The sequence below is a fragment of the Bradysia coprophila genome, unplaced genomic scaffold, assembly GCF_014529535.1.
Source record: "Bradysia coprophila strain Holo2 unplaced genomic scaffold, BU_Bcop_v1 contig_297, whole genome shotgun sequence".
Classification (NCBI taxonomy): domain Eukaryota; kingdom Metazoa; phylum Arthropoda; class Insecta; order Diptera; family Sciaridae; genus Bradysia; species Bradysia coprophila.
In genome coordinates, this window is record NW_023503555.1 from 3539330 (window position 1) to 3561470 (window position 22141).

Sequence of the window (22141 nt, forward strand, 5' to 3'; positions counted from 1 at the left end):
AAAACGAAAAATAGAAAATCATTGGTCTGTTTCTTTAGAAGCCTTTGCTTTAAGTAATAGAAACATCTTTACACAGCTGAGTTTATTTCTCACCCTTCCTTAAACTCCTTAAAATTCTAAAATTTCAAAAATTCTCCTAAAACCGCCTAAAATGAAGCTCTAGACTTAAAAAATAATTACTCCTCCGGCGCAGAGGTCGTCCTTTCTTTTTACATGTTAGAATTTCATGTTGCAGCCTCTGAAGCCTCAGACTGAATCCCAAATTTTATTCAGAGTTCCGTCTTTGAAACATTATTTAAAACATTTCTGAAACCAAACACGAATCTTCAAAATCCTCCTTAGATCGAGTTCAGGCATCACCATTTAAAAAACTCCAACAATCCTTCTTAAATCAAACATCCCAAATTCCTAAAACATGAGGCATTTCCAACCGTGGTAGCCTGCATTTCGTGTCTTCCACTTCGACATTATTTAGACGTACACATACCAACATTTACACAAATTATTATGTTTAAGAGCAATGCACATCAAGGAAAATTAAATCATTGTCGACAGCTACCAAATAGAGTACTATTTTCTATGGAATGGTTTTGTTACAGTGTTTTACAGTTGTGAGACACACTGTCAAGTTTCAGTACTCCATTTATTTTATTTCAAGTGTGAGTGGTACTCTTAGTAGAGTACCTCCACTGTAAGTATGTGTATGAAACAAACAAATTTTCACACAAAATAGTACTCAATTTGGGAACTGTCATCAGAAACACTTTTGCATGATGTGAACTGTTGATACGCACTTTTCTTTGATTTTTTTGATTATTTTTTTGAAATGTAATTTTGGCTCTCATTTCGATGAATTTTTTTGAAGTATGTAACGTTTGGCGATACACTGCCTGAATTCATTCACTTATTTTCTGATATTTAACTCTCTAGATTTAAAAAAAAAAAACAAAAAATTATCAAGACTTAATTACTGATCGCTTTTTGCTGCAATAAATGCAGTATTTTCTGATTCGAATATAATAATCACTTGCTTCCTGCGCCTGATTGTTTGTTAGCCCCGTACGAAGTACGAAGGGGCTTATAGGATTACGATGCCGTGTGTAATTGATGGAATTCGAAGCAGACGGTAAGGGCAAAGTGTTTGCCTATGTTTATAGATGACGAATCCGCAATAAAAATTTGGGCCGTCTGTCCGTCTGTCCGTCTGTCCGTCTGTCCGTCTGTCCGTCACGTCAATATCTTGAGTAAATCAAATCCGATTTCAAAAAAATTTTTTTTCCCTGAAAGATAGTCAAAATAGTGAGGCTAAGTTCGAAGATGGGCATATTCGGGTCGGCCCTTCGTGAGTTAGGGCCACCTAAGTGATTTAAGGTCTTTTGGTGATATTTATGGCAAAATAAACGATGGAAATGTGAATGACACGGCAAATGATAGGTATTGTCAATACCAATCCAGGAAAAAAAAGTTTTTTAAAATCGGGTGAGTAGACCGTGAGTTAGGGCCTTAGAAGTGAAAAGCTACTAGGGCCCTATGTGTATTTTACATAGAACTCAAGTAAATTTCATCCGTTTTTCGTAATTTTTGTTTCATTTGAAAGATAATCGAACACCGAATAGAATGTTGTTGAAAAAAAAAAAATTTGGGTCCTTGGATTAAGGCCGCTACTAGGGCCCTATGTGTATTTTACATATAACTCGAGCAAATTTCATCCGTTTTTCGTAATTTTTGTTTCATTTGGAAGGTAATCAAAGGCCGAATGGAATGTTGTTGAAAAAAAATTAAATTTGGGTCCTCGGACTAAGGCCGCTACTAGGGCCCTATGTGTATTTTACATATAACTCGAGCAAATTTCATCCGTTTTTCGTAATTTTTGTTTCATTTGAAAGGTAATCAAAGGCCGAATAGAATGTTGTTGAAAAAAAATTAAATTTGGGTTCTCGGACTAAGGCCGCTACTAGGGCCCTATGTGTATTTTACATATAACTCGAGCAAATTTCATCCGTTTTTCGTAATTTTTGTTTCATTTGGAAGGTAATCAAAGGCCGAATAGAATGTTGTTGAAAAAAAATTAAATTTGTGTCCTCGGACTAAGGCCGCTACTAGGGCCCTATGTGGATTTTACATAAAACTCGAGCAAATTTCATCCGTTTTTCGTATTTTTTGTTTCATTTGGAAGGTAATCAAAGGCCGAATAGAATGTAGTTGAAAAAAAAATTGGATCCTCGGACTCAGGCCGATACTAGGCCCTATGTGTATTTATACTCAATAAATTAAAATTTTAGGGCTATTTGAAATTTTTGTTTTATTTGAAAGGAACGTCGTACGGGGCTTCGTAATTGCGCTATGCGCAATTTCTAAGATGTACACATTACATAATAATTTTACTTTAACTACTTTAACCGGCGCAATAGGCTTACGGTCAAAGTAGGGTGACAGACGCACTAGGGTCACGTACGCAATAGATATACGGGTTTGTACGGGGCTCAGTCGCAGCAAACGCTCCGACTGTTCTGATGGCTCGTTTATTTTGTAGATCAGTAGGTCACCGAGTGCCATCTGTTTTAACGAATCCTTAAACAATTTACAATTGAAAAGAGATTATTTCTGTCACACTGAATAAGTAAATCGACGGAACAGATACGATATTGTGCTTCAAGCTATTAAACTGCGAAAATATAAATTGTCTGAAATCTGTTGGTTCACAATTAATACTCAGTTACATTCGAATTTTTTTCAAGCATGTTGCAGGTTTTTCTCAATAATTATTAAGTTGTGGGGGTTATTGTCAAATTTTCAACACTATAAAATTAAAAATTTTAATTCTGAGCTCTACTATCATGGAATATTGATCCAGTCGTTTGTGTTTCTTATCATGGAAATCATCATTATACCTGATTTGAGTCATTGACGTTAAATATTCAAATCGTTTTAGGTAATTATTCGGGTCAATTTGAGTACTCGATGTCTTCGCACACATACATTTACCACTCTGCTCTATTCCACACTATTTTATACATAATAACCTACACTACCCTTACTAATACCAAAGATCCAAATCGAATGTCAACCTATAATCACATAGAAATCAGCAGCGGAACGCAATTTCGACTTTAAATGCTCGATAAAAGGTTCATTTTCCAACATATATCCGTGTATTTACCAAGTTTAATGTGAGTATGAGTAAATCAGAGACTTCTGTTTGTTTTGAATCTTCTATTAGGGGTAGCGCGAACGCTTACCCCTGCTAACAAAAATTTTACGACCGAGTTTTTCGCATTAGGAAAAATCGCCAGTTTCAGCCCAAGCGTAGTGCAATGCCGGGGCCTAGACTAGGGGAAACGACCTTGTTGATCATCGTAATCCCGACGCCAGGTAAGTATGCTTTTTCGTCATCACTCAACAGCTAGTCTTTAATTCACCAACGGAAATATCTAGCGAATTATACTGGAAATGAAAATTTCATTTTTGTATGAAAAGATTGTTCTTGTTGTGAATGTTGTTCGTTCTGTCTTTCTGTATATATAGTCTGTATATATAATATAGTCACTTGGATGTTTTTTGAAATGCAATTTACTGATTTATTGCGGTGGTGTCGTATTAGGTAGAAAACAATTGATGCAGCTAGTGGGAAACGGGAATTATTTTGGAAATTTCGATTTGCTTACATGGTACACGGTATTTGATACAAATTATGTCAAATGGCGATCTTTTTTGAGAATTTTTTCTACGAAAAATCAGAGTCGTTGAGACAAATTTTCGTAATGTGTCAGTGAAAGACAGCTGCTACAATGGTGGTACCTAATGAAAAGAAAAAGTGAAATTGTTGATTGTCACTGGCATATCACTGGCAAGCACCGAAGCTGACTTTGACAGTGCGTATCACTGGCCTTAATTTCTTTTTTCCTTTAATTTTTCCCTAAGAAGTTTTCTGACAGAAACAGAGATACCTGAGGGAGTAGCAGCCAGCTCATATGCAGCAGAAGACCTATATCTTATCAATTTCTCACTCAAATTTCTTTTTGTCAATTAATGAACAACACGACCACTAAAAATGTCACTTAATTAGAACATCGTACAGCCTTACTGATATAGACACTTGTTCAAACTTGAGGTTACGAGGTTCCTTACGTTCACACATTGACACCGATATAATTGTTGTCTTTATCATTAACTTACTTCGTTGAATCATAATTTTGTTCAGGCAGTTGTTTGTTTTCATTTTCATTTAAATTATGCATATTATTGAGATCAACGTGAACTGCAGCGTTATTCATTATATCTGGTTTATTAATGATAACACAAATGTTAAGAGACCAGTACATTATCAACAATTTTCATAGTATTGTGACGGTTATCTTTACAGCTTTTCGATTTATTGAGAGTATCATGGACTAGCAATAAAAACTATGAAATTGACATGAAGAACATGTCATACAATTTACGAAAAAAATGTTAGGAGCGTCAATCAACGATATTGAACAGAATAAAACCGACAATCATTGCTTCCACAGTATTGCTGAGTAGGTTGTCCGATGTTGAACTCACTTACGTCCATTCATAATTCATTATCTGTTATAACAGCTGGAGATATGTATTGATAAATCTTAGTACTACCCCAGAATACCGAACAGATAAGTCAGACTTCAGTTTATATCCGATTTGTATTTATTTTCAAACAACGTTGATGGCATGGCGTTTTTACTCTAACATTTCTCTCAGTTTTACCGTAAATTGTAAATTCTACTTCTTATTACTTCAATATCCAAGTTTGCGATCTGATTTCCAAAGTGTTCATCACCGAACTATAAAGAAAAAGTTTCTTGCTAAAATTTCCAATTTAATAAGGAACACTTAGACATGGAACGAGAATGGGTTACTTGATATAGGAACACGCAAAATACCATAATTGTCCAACCAAAGTTAGACTTGGTTTAGTAGGAACAAAAGACGGTTCTATTAACAGTTGGTTATTTTGTCATTTTGGGTATATTCCGTGACCGTGAGTCCGACAGAATGACAGTACCAATGATTATAGTATTCTCTTGACTTACGACGAAAATTGTAAGTAGGTGCTAACACCTTTACCTTGAAAATGTTAAATACTGACAATGTTTTTACTGCATTTTTGTTAATACGTTAGGTGATAGTAGTTGGTATTTTTGTTTAGTTCGACACTGCAGAGGTTTTATATAAATAATATCAGTAATTAAAGATATTTCTTCGTTTTTGTTACCACAGACACAGGCGGCAATATATAATTACATACTTTGACCTCCATTTTCAATAAATCAGTTCGAGATCTTTTACTTCACCAGTTTTAACGTGTATATAAATGTTAACTAGTGCTATCAATCAGAGCTCATCGCCTATTTTGGTCCATGCTATCGACAAATAAGGGACATAGCAACGCACTGCGTTAGATATAGCCGAAATAATTAATATCGAGGGGTGACGCACTCGGGATTAAATGGATTTAAATCCATTTAATCCCATGTATTTCTTGGATTAAATTTATTAAATGGATTAAATTTGAAGGAGTGCGTGACCCCTCGATTAATATGCCGAGAAATGAACCCATCGATAATTTCCAATCATACTGAGTCGCCAGCCCCTTAGAATTTTTCAAAATGAACCGTAAATAGACACGTCCCACCTAAGACCTGAATTAAACTTAAGTATCAGATTCAGTGCTAAGTGGTAAACAACCGCCGATTGGAAAAGTTAAAATTTCCATTTCAAGTAAATATTGACATAGCAAAATCGGCATTAAAAACAAATGTGTTTCTATTCTAAATAGTTCGGCAAATAAGTTCAATGCAAACGTAATCTTACCCATTATACAACACCTTTCACTTACACAACTATATACATAATGTACAGCTAAACAACGAAACTGCTATCACTGTCATACAAATATACCATTCATGTGAAAGAAATCGTGCGCTGCACTAATAGAATTTTAATTTCTTGAACTTATATTATCGGCGCTTTCGCTAATGTTTTTCTCGGCGATAAGAGTAGCTCATATTCAAATTTACTTACAATAGTTTGTCAACACGGTCAACACCCACAAAAAAGACAAAACGATTTCGGTTTCAGTGCTCGAGCTCAAAACCATGTCGTTTTAAACGACTAGTTTACATAAAAATTATCCTAATTACCTAATGAATATTAAAGACCTGAAAATGTCAAAGTAAAACTAGCAGTCGACCGACAATTTTCAGTTTTGGGTTTTTTTTATTGTTAATTTTCTAGACGAAGTACTGAACATTCGAAACGTTCACATCAATCGGTGTAGTGATAAATATTAAAGATTGAGACACAATGTAATCAATCAAAGATAAGATATCTACTCTCAATGGTTACGCATGGTTACGGGGACACAAAATATGAAAAATGCGAATAGCTCAGAAACAGAAGGGACTCAGACTGAAACTCGATTGAAACAGTATTAGAGTTCACCATGTACAGTTTAGAAGGTTTCAAAAGTAATCGTTTTAAATATGTGGAAGTATTTCCAATTACCATATTTATGCGAATATAACTTCTTGTAAACTCAGGTGCGTTGCATTAAACATTGAAAATGTCGCGAAAATGACCACTGTGATATTGTCATATTGAATATTAATGATTTATTCTCAATTTTTTATATGAATAATACATCTTGTGTAGTTAATTTGATTTTAGCGTCTCTTGTTTTGCTTCTGTTCACAGACCAAATGAACGAAACAACGAAATTAATATTCTTTCGGTCAACGAGAAGCAATATACAACATCTATCTAACGAACTGCAGTTTGCATTACATCTCTTTCGTTTGAATTTCAAAGCATCCATTCATGACAATATCGTTAGTTTGTAGTAGAGTGAAATGCTGTGAGACCTTGAGTAAGTTGAACTCTACAATTCCTGGAATTACGTAAAGATCTCAGAATTTTGAAGAACAGCAAAACTCTGACAGTGTTCCAATAAGTTTTTATCATGCAATACAAATCTCGACATAATTTTGAATTTGAAATTATAAAACATCACTGTAGTCTGGAACAAAAATAAAGTTTTAAAAAATTTACACAAAAAAAAATTGTCACTGATTCAGATAGACGGACTCAGAACAGGTCAGTATACTTCCAATCTGCTCCTTCTCTAAAGTCGACTTCATGAAAAACTGATTTCTGGAAGTCAGTCCCGTTCTGTGTTCCTCTATCCGAATCATTGACATCTTTTTGATTACAATTTTTGTGTAAATTTTTTTTAAACTTTATTTTGGATCAATACCACCGTAAACATACCACTAAATGCTACTCTCGGCTTGTCTTTCATAACTTCTGCGTTGACAAGCTCTGGGTAATGTGGTCCTTTGTATAGTAAAATGAATGTTTAAAAAAATGAAGTACAAGATTTGAAATCAACCGATTAAAAATTCTTTGATCGATGGAAGTAAAAGAGCCGACAATAATACTGGTCATAAGCTTGCCGTCTCAAATTAACGTAAATACTCGGACAAAATACTGCTGCGTCTGGAATTTCAATCCAGTAATTCTACAAATAACCATCTGATACATACTGTTATGTATGGGTGTCTAATTTCAATTTTAATTGTGACTGTTTGTTATTTATTAAAGAAAATAGTTTCAATTGGATTTTAATGCGTAAATTCTTTTTTGTGTATAGCAGCTCCAATAAAAAAATCGTGCAGAACTAATTGTTATTAGTTCGAGCGAGAGATTAAAATACAAGTAATGTGCCCACTCAAAATAGTCACATTCACATTTTCGAGCTGAAAATTCGAACAAAGGAATTCTTTCAACTATAATATTGTCTCGAAATTCCAAGAGAGCAAAATTAACCATCCGGCATGGCATTTATAATATCGAACGTTCAACTTTTTCTCGTTAACTTTTTTAATGATTTTAAACAAAATAAATTTAAAAAAAACGAAACAAAATTCATCAAAGATTTATGACGATATCATCTCTCTAAGTTAATTGCATAAATATTTCAGTTAGATTCATCTCATTTTGTTTGTTTGAAATCAGGTAGAGGTTTATAATGACTCGAATGTAAAACTTTGTTTGTATACAAAGCGACTTAAAATTTACATTAACAAGAGAAGACTAAAGTCAGTATCACGTCGAAAAATGTAGGGAGATTCTATGAATGAACTGAACAAAATAGAATGATTTATAAATGAAATGAGATATATGCCCGATGGTTCTGACCTTTTTTATTTGAGTTTATAAATATATTTCTTTTGATACGTTAAATAAATCAGTTATTCAAACGTCGTTTACCCCTTCAAATTGGACCAGCAAAGAAGAATGTATTTTCTAATTAATCTGACAAAACAGATACTAGTTCGAGTTGGAAAATTAACTCCAAAAATAAAATGCTAACTTGGAACGTGCATATCAACTTTTTCATAATTAAAAATTACTCCGTTCAATGCATTTAACTCTGGAAGATGCGGGAATTTACAAAAAAAGAGAATTAAATAAATTTCTCTGGTGACTTTACGATTTCCTTTTTAAAGAAGCGAAGTGGAAACCGACGAAAAAGTTCAATTCAAAAACGTTTGTGAATCGGTTTTAAGTCAATAATTTGCAAAAATGTCAACAAAATTCATAAAAATGCAATTAACATTGCAATGATTGTAATTTTATCGTAGCCTAAATTCAATTCCAATTTTAGATTTCATTTTGTATACTTCTTTGCGAAGATTATAAAATTAATAAAAATTTGAGTTAAATAAAGAATTTAAAACGTGTGACAACAATGACTAAGATAGTTCATATAATCAGAAATATTATAGCTGACAGCCTAAAAATGTTTTACTTTGAGTTACGTACACATATTCGCACCATAACATTAAATTTGAACACTGCCCTACACCGATCAAATTCTGAAATAAGTACATTATGTAGAACACACAATTTTAAACTGTGGCGCTCTTCGCATTTTGCAAAAATTAAAAACAAAACGAACGAACTTTCTTACAGTGCCAACATTGCAAACATAAAAATACAATAAGATTGCAATATGTGTAATGTTACTGTAATAAGATTTTCCCGGAACTATATTATTACAGTCACGCACCTTTGATTTCTAAGGCCAAATTGAATTCCAAAATTATGCGACTTGTGTACTTTGATAGAGCTCGTGAAAGTTCACCAAAGTACACCAATGAACCCAAAAAAAGTTTCGTCCAGGTGTGTGCACTCTCTCACTGAACCCTGTAATCTTGCAATATTATTACGGAATTCGGAGGGTTCAGTGAGTGAACCTAAGGACTTGGACCAAATTTTTTTTGGGTTCAAAAACCTAGTTTCGTGAACTTTCATGAGCTCTTTCAAAGTACGCAAGTCAAAAAATTTAATATCGCTCCATAGCCTTAGAAATCGAATCCGCGTTTTTGTGATGCAATAATATTCGTTTGTTATCTTATTGCGTTACAAACGAATACTATTGCAACTTCTGTAATATTGTTACAGTTTGGTGTAATATTATTGCATGTTTGACATAATGTGCCGTTTATTTTCGGTTGTGGTTCTTTCATTATTTTTGGTTTTCAACAACTTTAATTGTATTGTTGGTTTTCTAATATTGTCCTTTTCTTGGTAATGGTGATTGTAAACTCAATTGAAAGAAGAAAATGCAGATAATTTCTAAAATTTGGAGCGGTTCAAAAATTGGTTGCAGAATCTTTTGATATTACGTTTTTTCAGCGATTAATAAGGTTTGGCTAGATTTGTATTTATTTGTTCGTTATGACTATCACGTATTTTTGCGAAATTTTAATTTTTTGGAAGAATGGTATGAAGACGTCAAAGTCAATGGCTCAATAAGATTACATAACGGAACTGCAATCGGAAACATTGAGCAATTTTATTATTAATGTGTTCCATTACAACATGATTTGTCGCAACAGAAAGTAATTTTTTTGTAGTATCGTTAATATGACAGAGCTAGTAATACAATACGAATGTTCAAGTCTCTTTATTTAAACCTAATCTTCTTTCAAATTCCCGCATCTTCCTGGTTGTTAATCTATATGAAACGTGTATAAATATGTAATGCTCTTAATGGATATTACAACAACAAAAAAAATGTGAATCGTTTCGTTCAACCGCCTCAGTCAGTTATAAAATATTAACGATTCACTTTGCGTCACAATTCTGATACACACTATACTTTCTCCGCGTTGGGCATTAACATTTTTCCACGGAATTATATTTTCAATTCGAATGGAGCCAGGCAATGCCATACTGTTATTGTTTATATACATCGACTGTATTTTCTAACGAGATGAGAGAGTAAATTAAAATTTATTTCTATGCAAAACAATCTGGTAATAACAACTCTTGACCTTCACACACAACGAATTGCATAATTGATACGGTTTTAAGGAAGAGTGGCAAATTGGATGTTAATTATGTATGGTAGATAAGTACAACATCGAGAATAATGGCAATTAAATAGTTGAAAACGGGGAAGTATAACTCTGAATTGATGCTAAGTGTGATGTCTGTATAGATAGTTCAGTGCTCTTAGCAATTGAATGTACATGACAAAATGTCAATTAAAAAAGTTAGGATTCGCTTGCACTTAGGTCTTTCTAAGTATTTACTAACGATCTTAAATAAGGAGAAACCAGTTGTGTTGACTTCATCTACTCTTTCATGGGTAAAGGCAAAAGAAACACAAAGCAACTTTTCAATTTTTGCTTAATCCGAAAATAAAAACTTGTCAGCATGCACAATGTTGATTGCGTATGCAATGCAGTCTCTTACATTTTGCATCGAGTCATGAAAGAGACGTTGTGTTACCTGAACATTGGTTTGCATAGCGAACTACTTTCATGAATAAACGGAAGTTAAGCAACTGAAGACAACGACAATCGAGTTCTGATGAGAGAAGCAAATATTTTATTCAGACAAATTGTCGTTGAAAACAGTTTATCATGTCTCGATAACTGAATAACTTTCAACTAAAGCTGAAATTTTCGCGTTCAACCCGGACTCACACCCGAATCTTTTACCTACAGGTTTGATCCGAACCTGAATTTTTTCGTGAAAATTGGTGATTTCTGGTGTAAAAATGTCACCCGACCTGATGACTTCCGGAAATTTCATGTTCAGGTCTGGTTCGGGCCAGAAGCGAAATTAATAGTTCAGATTCGGTTCAAGTAAATTCAGGTTCGTTGAACCCGAAATCGAAAATGTCAGGTTCGGATCAAATTCAGGTCGAACCTGGAATTTTAGTTCAGGTTTAGGCTTCGATTCGGGTCAACCAAAATGGAAGCAAATGCGAGCCGAACTTATAATCAAAAGATTTTTTATTTGAATTAATCGATTTTGATAAGCAGCTCATTTATAACGAAGTGAAATTAATCAACGATAAAAGTCCGCGTATTGCATAACCCGGTCACTAAACTCAAGCTATTTTTACAACTTCCTAGTCACATCAAGAATGCAATATGTGTAAGTAGACTGTTGTAAATTTCATTGTGTTCAATGGATATTGATATAACCGATATATAAATATTATGTGCATAATGTTTCACGTCTTGCATAATTGGGAAAGTAAGTAAATAATTGGATGAATTGCCATTGTTAGTCGTTTAGCCAGCGCAGCGCTGTTTCAATTTAATTTGGGTTTTACAATTCACAATGACTTTATTCAGTAATGCGATTGACATCACAGTTTAACAGAAGATTACGCACTTGCTTCTACATTTTAGAATTGAATTGGGTGTGTAATTGTCAATAATGTTGCAAGCTCGATCCGAAAAAGAGGGAATTCCGTTAATTAAGACAACAATTTGTATGTTGACCAAAGGTATTTTTTGATTAGGTTGAAATGGTCCGCTTCCAGATTTAAGGAACTTTTACCGCTCGTGTTCGAAAATCTTCGATTTAATTGCGGCCTCCTAATAGTAGCTAGTAGGGCTTTATCATTTGAAGGGCCCGGCATAAAGCACTCATTAAAATTCTATTATAACCAACTGCTTCGTCAATTGCATAATAGAACGAACAGTCATGGAATCTCAAAGTTCCCAAATGTGGGTACGACACTAAAAAAAACCCGGAATTTCATACATTTATCGGACAAATCGCACCTATGTCTAAATTGTAGCTCCTGACAACATCTAATAATTCTGATATTTCCAAGAAGCTTATTCCCGATTCTCCGTTTCTTGTCAAAGATCATGGCAAAGTAGCTTGGGGACCGAACCAGTCACACAAAGTTTTTTCGGCTTATAGAATGTGCATTGTCCATAAATTACGTCCACTGTTTTTCCAAGTTTTTTTTACACCCTCCTCCCCTATCTTATCGAATCGTTCACGATTTTGCCTTATCTTTGACATGACTTGGGCTAAATACTTCCTGAAACAATGGTATCTCTTTCCATACTTTCCATTCGTCAGAACAAAAGAGTTGTCTAATTAGGTACTGGTTGGAACACGTTTAATATTTACTTCCAACTAACTCACAAAATGTAGAGCTATTTACCCGTCTCAATAGAAATTTTGTAGGAGCTAAGTACTGTTTGAGAATTATATGAACAGAATAGAATGAGGTAGATTGGAATTCTACTACGGTACTACCAATAAACGACGACCTTTTCACCTTTTAAATTTAAATAGTTTGAGTAAGATAATTAACATTTCTATAATGGAAATTGATGATGGAAATGGCCTCAGATATTTGCTTCTCGTGTGATTATTTTCGCACGTTTCTCTCATAATAATACTTAGTGTACGACCATAAACATCATACCTAATTGAGATGTTATTCCCCACATATCTCAATCAAAACCGGAACGAACATATCTCTTCTTCTGGTTTCGCATAATTGGCACAAGTAGTGCAACTAAAGAAATCGTAATTGTTAGTGTCATACGTAAGTGTTTAACGTAAAAACGAATAGATTTTGTTGATTATAATACGAAACACGATGATTCACAAAAATTAAGTAAATTACAACGGAAACGGGGAAAAAATAATTTGGAAAAAAAAAATAAAAATTTAAAAAAAAAAAAAAACCAAATCACCTGATCACTGTGTCCTATTTCGATTGATGCTCCATTGGCTCCTGACATTTTTAAACTACAATTAAAATAATATTGCGTAGATTAACGTTTTATATCATGCAAACCTTCAACCGATCAATTATATTTTAAACATTTGTGTGTATACATGTTTCTAGCACATCATTCGTTTAGCATTTTTTTTAAATTTATTTTTTTGTAATGTGTACACAACTTTTATGTAAATCTTTCAAATTAGCCATTTTGCTATAGAAATGGAAATGAACATATGGAATTAATAATAAACACACTCGGAATCTCTTGCAGTTTACGTTGAGTACAATGTTTGAATGTTTCGCACAAAAATGTAATTGCAGCGCCTAATTACTTACAATAAAAAAAGTTTTCGCACTATGCACATTGCAAATACTATAATTAGCATGCCTTTCCCACGAATATATTCGCGGTGTATTACAGAAAATCGACAATACCGTCAACAAGAAAAAACTTTAAATTACAAATTTAGTCATTCGCGCCAATCATGACTGCATTCGCATTTAAATAATTAAAAAAATGAGGGATCGTTCAAATGTTACGCTAATTTTTAAACCAACTGGTCTCTATGTCCAAGAATATTTATCGGACAAGAGTTCTATAAAACGTAAGCTTCATTTCAGATCCCCCGCCTCCACCTTTAATGAACGTGTGTTGTTACTGAACAACCTCGTAAATATAATTATTTAAATTATGAAAAGTCCTAGGTTATTTCATTCAGATTTTTGTTATTCGTAATTTCTTTTCAAGTAGCGGATGCTACATGTGAAAAATGTGTAATTAAGTGTTTTGAAATTTGTACAGCAGATGTACATTATTTTGTACACAGACGCCTTGTGATATATTAAAGGAGTGATACTATGAACACAACAAGACGCTAAGCGGAAGTACTATAAATAAATTAAAAAAATTGGGTACTTCCGTCCCGTCAATTTCACGTAGGATTTACCCTGTTAAAGACGGCAAGCATATGACCAGTATTATTTTCGGGTCTATTACTTCCATCGATCAGAGTATTTTTAATCGGCTGATTTCAAATCTTGTACTTCATTTTTTTAAACATGCATTTCACTATATAAAGGACCATATTACCTGCCATTATTTTTGTCGTCGTTATCGATATCAGATGAATAGCCGTATGCGACAGGTTAATGACATTTTCGGGGTCTGTCAAGGAATCTTTTGAAATCTGAGAAGACATACTCTAATGGAAATTGAAGGAGAAGCTACTAATTAAATTCTTTACTGCATACTTTGATTTCGACATGTCGGCTTGTCAATGGTCTTCCGATTATGAAATGGATGCGACTAATGTTGTTGAACATCTAGTTCTAGTGGAGAAGTCAGTCGAAATTAGAATTTGTGAGAAGCAGTTTCAATAAATTACTCTTTTATAATAATGTGTTTTATCTAATGTAATATCCCAGATTTGGAGATTCCAATACATCATGTGTAAGATCGTTGCTTAAAGTATGAAACTCGGTGCAAAGCGCTTTACTACGCACGCGATATGTAATTGACGATCCATGTCGTGTGCCTAATAAAGCATTTAACACTCAATGTCATAAATAATTATTTCTGCACTAGTGAGTTATGTTGGTTGTTTTTACGCTTTCGATTTCAAAGCACAAAAACTATTGTTTGTAATTTGTAAATGATGTGGTGTTACCTGGCTCAACTACGCCTGCGGCAGACAGACTAACATCTAGTTCGTAAAAGAACTGCAATTTCGAAACAGCATCGAAGATTGTATTGTCAGTGCGTTGCTCACGTTATCATTTGCAGTGTAGTAAATTCTACTGGTATTTTCTACAGCAGTGTATTTTACGAGATCAGTTTTACGAATGTACGAGTTATATCAATCTCAAAGTTTTTTTCGTCAGTTCAGTCAATTCTAAAACGATTGTATGCCGTTGACATGCGGCAGCGATAGGATCAGTAAGTCATTATAATTATCGAATCCACTTCTATCGATCTAATCACTTTTCAACAGATTATCCGTCTAAGAAAAATGAAATGAATTCATCGTTTATGACAAGTCGTCGATTAACACTGAATCAATCATTCAATTAACTTTTTACAGACGATATGGTAGAATGGTAGATATATCAACAAAGTAATTAATTGAAGCAGTTACTGTTTTGCGATCTCAATATTGTCAATGATGACAATTTTATCTAAATGATTATGACAAATTGACATGTGCTGGGACGCACAGAGAGTTGGGAAGAGAAGAGAGTAGATACAAATAGTTGTTTATTTGCAGAGGGGAGAAAATAGAAAATTCTAACAAGAGCCAAGCTCGAGTTGAAATTTTCTATTTTGTTACAGAGGTGAACGCAACGTTTGTCATAAGTGATCAACGGTTTTCTCCACGTAACAAAAACATTTGTTGCACCATTTTTCGAAACAAAATCAAAGGTGACAGTTAGTGGGAGAAAAAGACTTTTTCTCCCCTGTCAAACAGTTATCAGACGAAGGGTCAACAAAACATCATTTACTCACTCACTGAGAAATGATACCTTCATTGACATAAGCGTGAAAACTCATTTCCCGGGAGCTTAACGAGTAAAACAACTTACGTAATTGTTTGGAACTTTGTATTTTGCCATGTGTGGTTGTATTCCTCGCCTAAAGAAAACACCACACGACAAAATAAAAAGTACAAAACAAGGATGTAATCAACCAAAGCACCTAGCAGTGTAATAGAGGTGTAATAGAGTCAAATAGAGTAGTTTTTTTGATACCAATAATACCATTAGCCTTAATGCCTTAATGGTAATTTTGCAATGACATAAAGAAAGAAAAGGTATGGAAAAATTCGCATACTTCGACTAAATTAGTTTTTTTTCTATGCTAGGTGCTTTGAATCAACTCTTTGAGTGGAGAAAATAAGGTCAACCACATCCGAAAACCTTTTATTGGGTAAGCTATAACTAAAATTTACGAGCTATTTGAAGAGTTTTAGATACAAAGTGTCCAAGACGTGATAGAGCATCACTAAAATGACGCAAAATCGAATATTTTATTAGGTAAAATTTTCGACACCATACAACATGTGCTGATGAAATAGAAAGTGCAATAACGTTTTGAACACGACGTTTTAGCCAAGTTATTTATTCACTTAAATAAATTGTACGATGCACTAGACACAACTAGATTCTAGTTTATATGATTACGAATAAGAGATCAGCTTCTGTATAATATTCTTCAATCTATTCGATATAAAGTACGAGCTCTTTGGCTGAAGTACATCCGTTAACTTTTATGTCTAATAAAATTCAAGGTAAAACCGAATATGAAATGGTAAAATCGCATTATCGTATCAAAATAACGAAACTCACAATTATCTAGGTATAGCTCAGCGGATTGTTCATCGGTGATAAACAAAAATATCGTTATAGCATGGATAACAATAGCCATTCGTTTTCATAACTTTATGATGATGATACTCTCTCGTCGGACAACACAATATATCAGAGTGTTATGTGTGTTTTCGGTTGACAAAATTTTTAAAGTTTCTTTGTCATCAGCGATAACAATAAATTTGATTTGATAATTTAATGATGACTTGTGTGTGACGAATTGAGTTCCCCGTCATATTTACCGTTCTTCCCTCTCAATTGGATACTAAAGTTTTTGGTGTTATTCGTCGATATAAATTATGTGTTACGATTCCGGCAACGACCCAGTTTCTTTTAATTACCGAACGAAATATATATAAAAGTCATATCACTCTCTCGGCTCTTGTTTTTCCCCAATTTATAATGTTACGAAACATCAAAGACCTGTGAAATGTTTGACTTTATTGTTTATCTAACCTTTATTACTTATGCACAAAAGCTTTAATATATTTTGAATACATCACGGATCGAACCATATAGGTACGAAACACCGTATTACCATACAATATGTTATACAGATCTCGCTTTTGAATTTGAATTTTCTGTGGAAATACACGCGAAATTTTCGAAATTTAAGTTTTGTTTCGAATCCAACGTATGATGTATATAACAACACATGAAAACTAATTTCGCTTGGAAGAGGGGTTGATGGAAAACTTTTTAAAACAATGCCGAATGAAATGTAAACAAATGAATACCAATGCGGTAGATTACTTTGAAGGGAATTAAGCCGTATACACAGATTATGAGATTTCCGTTTTTATTGCAATTGTTCCGTTCGAATAAAGTTTAATTGGGATGCTGCGTATTCCATTTATGCACGGACTTATTCACTGAACATTGTTCAATCGTTCATGCTATTCAATTAGCATGTTTTATCAATACGAAAACGATTGGAGAAGAGAGATTAATTGCTTCAAATGTATTATATATTCCGTCTACAAAATCGTTTAGTGTCAGTTTCAGGTTCAACGTTTGCTTCGCAAAAGGTCAATGGGTGTTCATTCCATATCAACTGGAAAAAACCCAGAATGGAACATCAAAAGATGCTGAAAATTGCATACAGTAAAAGGTTAGATCAGACTTGTTGTTCATTTCACATCGTTTAAGTTATCGACTGGGAAAACCCAGTGATATTGAGCGAGATAATTGTGCGCTGAAACATATTTAAGAAATAATAAACCGGGAATGGAGCATCAAAAGATGCTGAAAATTGATGAAAAAGTGACATGGTATTCATTTCACATCATTTAAGTTATCGACTGTGACGTTCTAGTGTAACTGAGCTCACGAACGTTTTTTTATGAAATCTCATCACAGCAAAGATAGCAATAACCAATGATAGCACTGACAATGTTATCTTATATAGTTAAAATAATAGGTGAAACGTTTGTTGAAAGGTACGAAGTAAAAGATTTTGAATGAATCTGTTGATATCAACTTAATAGGAAACGATTCGTTTTGGTGGTAAATAATATACTGATGGTATATGCTTGCCGTCTGTGAAAGGCTGTAAATAAAAACAAAACTTGTTCGGCCAGATCATCTCGACTGCACGACATTAACCAATTTTAATTTTTAATTATTTTAATCATTTCTCACATCGTAAATAACCCATTGTCTTGAATTGAAGGCTAAACAAGTTAAATGTCAAGGCTTTACACTACAGTGACCAAATAAAGTTAAAATACTTCGTTAGAACAAAATAGCGAACCGTTCGGTGTATTTATTAATTCTCAGAGTACAAAAAGCACTTCATATAGCAACATGTAAAACGTAACGCATTAATTGATTTCTTCTCGCATTGACTAATTAACGAAAATTTGTGCCGCAGAAAAAAAAGCAACACAAAAAAACCATCGTTTTCAATTAGAAATCAAATGGTGGTTATTGCGCCTAATGTATTCCCATGTGGATTCAAGACTCTTAGGTGTACATAAGCGATTTGTTTTTCTCTCGAATGTATCCAATCTTTAGTTATAATGACCAGCAAATTGATTTCGTACGCGATAACGCTGGAGTATAAATATTTCTCTGGGACGTTTTCACAACAAAGCCACAAAGCGGTTACCTATATAAATACATCCAAAACGGAAATAGTTCTTTCATATTCAATAATCATATATTGTGAAGATAGAAACGCACCAGTTAATTAATTAGTATGTTTATCATATTCATCACATCGGTATGTATAAGGTTGCAATTACATTTTTAAATATAAATTCCACACAACGTTGACAAAACGCTACATGTGAATCGAAATAACAAAAATTGATTTGAACGTAAACTTTTGAATGGAAATACCAAATAACATTTTTTTTTTGCACTGTGGAAATATTCGGCCAAAATATAAACGAAAACATTCTTTTGCACTCAACGTTTTGTCCATTGTACTCAACCACACTGGAGATGTGTACCACACAGAATTTTTTTTTAAATTAAATTAAATTTTATTCAATCGAAACAACTAACTGAATTATTATTTTATTTTATGAAAAATAAAGTCCACTTAATCTCTCTCATCATACCTCTTTGAACTATTCACCGAGCCGTGTGTTGTATACTACTATCGAATATACTTCAAAATTTTATGATACTCGAAATAACGAGAATAAAAAAAACCCGTCCTAGCTCAATGAGTTTTTTCTTACAACTGTGTTATTCAAACTATATGAGGTTTGAGTTATGGTATGGTTTGAAGTCGAAGAAATATACTTGACTTCTGATATTGTTCCATTTATCTCTTCGGTTTGTAGAAATTGAGAGATAAATGAGAATGAGTATATTATAGTGTAGTGGTTGTTGTTGTATTTTTGGTTGAACTCGAGTTGTTTATGTTTACTGGCTGCATTTAAATTGAGTTGAATTTTTTTTATTAGAGTTGAATTGCTAGATGTATAGGTAAATATGAGACGATTGTTTATTGAGTACACATATACATTGAGCCACATTTTTGCAGTGCTGTAACGTAATGTTATAAAGTCAAAGAAAAGCAAAAGTAAGTTACGTTATAGGATAGGGTGTACATACCAAAATAATATATGGTTTGAACGACGACGACAAAAATTAGAGGTGAAAAGTTATTGGAATTAAATTTTTAGAAATTCCATACTTTCTCAAAAAAATTTCAACTTTATTGCAGGAATTTTTAAGAATTTTTTAAGAATTGTACTGAAATTTGTAAAATTTAATTCGAAGTTACTATTCGGGCTCGAGTGCGAATAGTCAATTGTGAGACTATTCGCACACGAATGCAAATTGTATTAAAAATCTATTTACCTAGGTGTTACTCTTTGATGTTAAATAAATATTCTCAAGTATCGGAAATAGCATTTTTTAAAGAAAAAGGTTGTATAAGAAGCTTATGTTTTTACAACATGTAACATGCAAGGTAACATGACGAACTTATGCTTACTTTTACAAATTGGAACATAAGGAACTGATGAGGAGCCTATGCTTCCTCTTACAAAGTGAAACATGAGGAGCTTGTGCTTCCTTTTACAACGTGGAACATAAGGAACTTATGTTCCCTTTTACAACATGAAACATAAGGAGCTCATCCTTCCTTTTACAAAATGGAACATAAGAAACTCTTATGCTACCTTCAACAAAAAAAAAACTTAATGAAACTTTTGTGAAACAAAATACATTTTATAGAAATGTAGATAATTTAGTAGCTGTCAAACTTCACCCTTATAGAGTTACACCTGAATTTAAAATCTGGAACTTTTTAACTTTTGTTCACAATTACAACTGAAACAAATGAAGAAAAAAAAAATCGTGTGCGAACAGTCGTTCAATTGACTATTCGCACTCGTGTGTTCCATATTGAAATTTTGCGTGTGATTCGATAATGTAGTGGTCCAACGCACTGTCAGTGCGTTGAGTGGTCACAAAACGTTATCCTAAGAAAACCCTTCTGACTTACAAGTCCAAAGTCTGTATATCTTGATAGTGTAGTGAGCTCATTACAAGATGTCGAGAAAAATTACCGTTTGTCCCAGAACATGAGTAAACGACACGTGACTAACGAACATTTTCTCGGAATTCTTCCAATAGTAGCAATGATTTCCCCTTAATATCAGGATATAGAGAGGTTGTTGAACTAATTTGTTGGAACGATTTTTGAGGGCTTCAAACGAATTTATCGGATAAAGTTGAAAGAGAAAATTCAATAAGGAATTAGTCAGATATGTTTTACCTAATAGTGAACGATCTGGTACGAAACAGTAGAAAAGGTATAAGTGACAGAATTAACAGGTGATATAACGACTTTTACGACGTTTTATATTAGTTCAATGGTGGCCATTGCTCACCATGGAACACAGAATTAGCTGAAACCCCTTTGTTTTACTTTTCGGCGGTACATAAATCACTCACGGTGGGCGGTCTGATCCCTAAAATAAATGGTTTCGTGTTACTATCTCTTGATACCTTTTGATCACATATTACGATTACGCAGAACTCTAACTTGATTTTCAAGTTTTAAATTGTAGCCTTCTGAGTGACTGCGCGTCGGTTCCTTAATCAAGGGTTTTTAAGGTACATTCAATTAAAAGAAAATCGTTTTAAAAAAAACCTTGAAAAACAGATGGAAAACCTTCAAAATTGTGCCTTTACAAAATACATCGTTATCTGCCCTTTGGTTATATTCACTGAACTAAGGCCTAAGGTCAGCCACTAAGCCATACGCAAGCGTAACTACTAATTTTTCTGTCGAGTCATTCCTCAACAGACAAACAAAACAATTGTACTTACCGAGTAACTGCTGATGTCCATCGTAGATAAGTTGATGTCAGTCATTTCGTCCGATTCAATTATTTTATTTGTTTCATTTTGTGGAAGCAACTTATACGAAGGTTTTCCTGAATATTCACTGAAAATCGATTCGAACATTGTTCTCAATCGCGCTCATTTTATTAATGAATCTGTGGCTTTAGAGCGAGATGTAATGTCTCCAAATGAAATTGTTCAACTTCGGAATAACGAGAGGTTATGTATGTCTCCACTTTATTGTCTGAACATAATTTTTTGGAAGAAAACTTTTATTTATTTACTTGTTCAATACAACAAATAGCTAATTTAGCTCCGTGTCAAATAGGCTGACGATGCCAATAGAAATTATTAATAGTTTCAATGAAATAGAAATCGTCAAAATATTCGAACCAATATTTTATTTTTCTTATAATTCGTTAATGTGTGCATTTAGTTATTCTATGTAGTAACCAATGACCTGTCTCGTGTTCAACGAAACTTCAGTCCAAAGTAGCTCGAGATCTCTTAGACTTTTCTGTTAGCATCTTGGATACTTAGGAATTCGGTTGTGTTTTTAGATGAAATATTGTTTCATGAACGTTACACTAGCAAAAGTCCTATCGACCATGAATAGTTTCAACGCGAAATTTCGTTCGTCTTCGGACAGAAGGAATTCGCCATATATTTGAAATTATTTCTTTGCTTCGGAAATTGTGACAGGTAAATTTGAATAATAGAGTTTCCGGCTCCATACACTACACTACGAAAAATTAACACTCTACAATGCAATCTTGTTGCGTCAAAAATCAGTTAGAGATCATATTTAAAGTAACGTCCAGTGTTTCGCGAAAAGAACTATAAATGCTATAGAGGGAAGACAAAACGGCTAAAGCGTATTGCTCA

The 22141-nt window shown here is 33.5% G+C and overlaps 1 protein-coding gene and 1 non-coding gene across 3 annotated transcripts in view; both read right to left on the reverse strand.

Annotated features, from left to right (window-relative positions):
• LOC119078652 (venom dipeptidyl peptidase 4) overlaps positions 1-22141 on the reverse strand; it is a 36433-nt gene that overhangs the window by 11234 nt on the left and 3058 nt on the right. The window contains exons 1-2 of one of the 2 annotated variants that reach the window (XM_037186248.1): positions 19012-19165; positions 13050-13104 (exon numbers count right to left, since the gene is read on the reverse strand). In XM_037186248.1, the coding sequence (XP_037042143.1) occupies positions 13050-13097 (48 nt within the window). In that variant the 5' untranslated portion in view covers positions 13098-13104; positions 19012-19165. Of the gene's footprint in view, positions 1-13049; positions 13105-19011; positions 19166-21241; positions 21501-22141 lie in introns of those variants that run through there. The other variant, XM_037186247.1, reaches the window with a different exon arrangement.
• On the reverse strand, positions 3217-3380 carry LOC119079171. Its single transcript, XR_005088125.1, has one exon. It is a non-coding gene; the product is annotated as a U1 spliceosomal RNA (small nuclear RNA).